A 3,809-nucleotide genomic window follows, 5' to 3' on the forward strand; every position below is an offset into this window, starting at 1 on the left:
GGATTTCCTATTTGAACTCATTGTATAATCAGTGCAGCCCAATTACTCCATGTAGCATTGGTTGCATGAGGTGTAGAGGAGACCCTGCCTTTGAACATCCAGCCCAGCACAGGAATCTGAGGTGCCAGGAGGAGCTGTGCCTCAGTGCCAATCACTTCTGAAGCAGCTCAAACCCCTTCATAGGCTGCCAGTATCTCTTTCTCAGCTGGGGTACAGCTTGCCTCAGATCCTCTGTATCCTCGAGTCCAGAAGCCAGGGGGACAACCTCAAGTCTCCCCTGGAGCTTTCTGCCTGAGACTCCAAGTAGGACTGTTCTCCCCGGCTGTGGTGTACAATACATTTTTTACATCTGGCCCTATCCAGAGTGGTCCAAGGGCCACTGCACGAACTGTCTCTCGTTTAATTTGCTCAAAGGCTTGTTGTTGCTGAGGGCCCCATTTAAAATCATTCTTCTTCCGGGTCACATGATAGAGAGGGCTTACCATCAAACTGTAATTTGGGATGTGCAGTCTCCAGAACCCCACAGCACCAAAGAAAGCTTGTGTTTCTTTCTTATTAGTTGGCGGAGACATTGCTGTTATCTTGTTGATCACATCTGTGGGGATCTGGCGACATCCATCTTGCCATTTTATTCCCAAAATTTGAATCTCCTGTGCAGGTCCCTTGATCTTACTCCATTTTATGGCAAAACCGGCTTTCAGCAGTATTTGGATTATTTTCCTCCCTTTCTCAAAGACTTCATCACCTGACATGGTAATGTCATCAATGTATTGCAGGTGTTCTGGAGCTTGCCCCTGTTCCAGTACAGTCTGGATCAGTCCACGGCAGATTGTAGGGCTGTGTTTCCATGCTTGGATTCCTCTCCAAAGCCCTTTGGAGGTGGCTGAGGGGGGCTATTTAGAGCCTTCTACTCTGTGGGACTGACGTGCCAGGCCATCTGATCCACACAGTCTAGTAAATCCGATTGTCCCCTACCTCCACCTGGCTGGAGTCACTAATAGTCACTTAATAGTCACTTAAGTCTTCTTGACAGGGATTAGTCTTTATCACAGGAGCTGGAATAAAATCAGCTCTTCCACTCCATCCGGGAACCTGCTCACCAGAGACTGAAGCCACAGCCTTCATGGGATGATCATCCCTGACCTTTGGTCTTCTCTTCAATTCATGCACCCGTTCCTCCAAATCTGATGTAGGTTTTCCATCCCACTTCTTCATGTCTTCTCTGTGATCTTGCAGGTAAAACCATAGGGTGGCCCATGGTGTATACCTCCTATATCTTCTCTTTCGAGCAGTAGGATACCTTTTAATAGTTGAGACATGGGTTGGTACATGTGGGGAGCTGGATAAATTGGATAAATCATCTCTCAATTGTTTTAACTCCTGAGACAGTTTTTCCACAGTTGAAATGATGGAAGGGGTGAGATGGTCTTCAAACTCTTGGAGTTGATGAATCATTTCGTCCACTGTTGGTGGTGCTACGTCATGCCAGGTTATTGGTGCCAATGAATGGGCATATGATGATGGTGCATTCTGTGTAAATTTCTGCCACATGGGTCGTGTACATTCAACTTCATCTGGACCTATGGGTGCAATCCCAGCATTTGGCCTGTGGTAGATCATCTTTACAATGGCAGATTTACTCAGAGACTGGATGCCTTTCTCTAGAGTAGTCCAATTGGCTGAACGGCTCATAACATTGTCCTTGCATGGAAACCTTTCTTTCACAGCTGCCTAGGGCTGCCTCCAAAGGCTGAGGGTCTGTTTCTCTTTTGCAATTGCCCTGTCAATTCCCCCTTCCCTAGCAAGTGATCTAAGCTGCTTGGCTTCCCTACCTTCTAGTTCATGACCATCAGCCCTATTGTCCCAGCATCAGAGCAACCAGGTGATGATTTGCTCCCCTGGTTGATGGGTAAAATCTTTTTGTATATTCTATAGCTCAGTTGAGGTCCAGGGTTAAGAAGCCACCTCTTCTTCCTCTTCTTCCTCTGATTCAAGTACTAATAACTCCTGATCAGATGCTGTCCCGTGTAGTAACTTCATTGTTTCTTCATCTTGCTTCATCTTGTTTCTATTTTGCTTTTCCCCTTGCGTACAGGGGCAACTGATATTGCACAAATTGGTTCTCTGGTTTAGCTGTAGTGATTATCACTGTGGTTGGAGTGGCTGCAGTATCTGTTGTTGGGGTTTGGGTAGCTGCTGTACTTGTTGCTGGGGTTGGTGTAGCTACTGTGCTTGGAGCTGGAGTAGCTCCGCCATCTATGCCGGTCAGAGTTTGAGTAGCTGCTGTAGTTGTCTCTGGGGTTGTTATAGTTGCTCCACTTGGAGTTGGAGTAGCTGCGTTGTCTGTTGCTTTGCCATCAGATCCAGAGACTTTTTTTTTCCCTTTGAAGGTGCTGGATAGTGTTGAACAAGGCTCTATAAGCACAGGCCAAGCCCCAGCACGTTGCCATGATTTGTCCCTCTCTGGTATGACTAGGATGACAACACACCTCATCTAAGTGTTTTACTAGTTTTTCTGGATTTTGCACTTGTTCAGTGGTGAAGTTCCAAAGCCCCGGAGGGGCCCACTGGCCTAGAAACTTCCCATACTATCCCGCACAACCTGCCACCTATGACTGTCCAGCCTCGGGGAAAATCTCTTGGTCCTCCTATATCATCGTCTAACCCAGACAAGGCCCAAACCCGACTGTGCTTAATTTTCGAGACCAGACGAAGTGCTCATGGGTAAAACACACTCTGCATGTGTGCCAACATGGTGATCTCCATCACAATCAGCAGGCAGGTCTCGAGGTTACCCAGAGGCCATTCAAAACCTTCAGAATTCTCAAATGATGCTGTAAATAGTCGGGGGGGGGGTGGGGGGTGTTCTATTATATACCTCTCAAAGTATAGAGGTGGTGACCACACTGGGAATGCAAGCCAGATCAGTTTCCTGATCAATGAGTCTATTGTATTACAAGTCATTACCATAAAGTACAATGAAACAGGAACCTTAGCCCATGGCCCCCAGTCGATGAACACCAACTGTCCTGGGTTTAGCAATAGCAGTCATTTTTTCTCTTTCTTGGTAGCTGGTGCAGTGCTGTGTTTTGACTTTCGGCCTGGGAGCAGAACTGATAAAAATGATGTTTTAGTTTGGCCAGGGACTTTGTGAGCCTCATGCTCTGCCAGGGAGGAGGGGGAGATGGGAGGAAACAGAGACAGGACACCTGACCCAAACTGACCAAAGAGTTATTCTATACCACAGCGCGTCATGCCTGGGGAGGTAACTGGGAGTTACCCGGAAGGGCTGGGGGACTGCAGGGTTGGAGGAGGTATCGGTCGGTGCTTGGTTGGGCTGGGGGGGTGTGTTATCGGTCACCTGGTGATAAGGTGGTGTATCCTCTTCCCTTGTTATTTCCTTTATAGTTATTTGTATTGGTGGTAGCAGTAGTGATTTCTGTTACACCTTAGTTACTAAACTGTTCTTATCTCAACCCGTGGGAGTTGCATTGTTTCTGATTCTCCTCTCCGTCCCTCCAGGAATAGGGGGAGAGCAAGAATGGGGGGGAGTGAGTGAACAAGCTGTCTGGCTGGGGTTAAACCACGACACTAACACAGCAAATACCAACTGTAAGTAAGGTATGACGTGCTGAAACTCTGAGATCAAGAGCAACAACTTTGAGAGCCAATAAATCAGCATTGTGATGAGTGACTATTAATCCAAAACAATAAATGCTTATCACAAATATGATTAGACACACTCCGGTAAGATTTGCTGTTATCGCAACCCTTCGTGCCCCACGTTGGGCGCAAAAGTTATAATAAAC

General features: G+C 47.0%; 1 protein-coding gene across 1 annotated transcript; it reads right to left on the reverse strand.

Annotated features, from left to right (window-relative positions):
• Positions 1-1,005: 1,005 nt before the first annotated feature.
• LOC133221146 (uncharacterized) lies at positions 1,006-2,576 on the reverse strand. The gene is made up of 2 exons (XM_061369822.1): positions 2,320-2,576; positions 1,006-2,226 (listed from the first exon to the last, which is right to left on the reverse strand). Exon 2 carries the CDS (start codon positions 1,690-1,692, stop codon positions 1,006-1,008), a length of 687 nt encoding a protein of 228 aa, XP_061225806.1. The 5' UTR covers positions 1,693-2,226; positions 2,320-2,576.
• Positions 2,577-3,809: the final 1,233 nt, after the last annotated feature.

Source organism: Neopsephotus bourkii, unplaced genomic scaffold (genome assembly GCF_033783945.1).
Source record: "Neopsephotus bourkii isolate Nb327-2 ecotype Australia unplaced genomic scaffold, CSIRO-AGI_Nbou_v1 NB_148, whole genome shotgun sequence".
In the NCBI taxonomy this organism is placed as follows: domain Eukaryota; kingdom Metazoa; phylum Chordata; class Aves; order Psittaciformes; family Psittacidae; genus Neopsephotus; species Neopsephotus bourkii.

Coding starts and splice junctions, on each gene's coding strand:
- LOC133221146 (XM_061369822.1), bottom strand. CDS start 1,692: ATGAGCCGTTCAGCCAATTGGACTACTCTAGAGAAAGGCATCCAGTCT.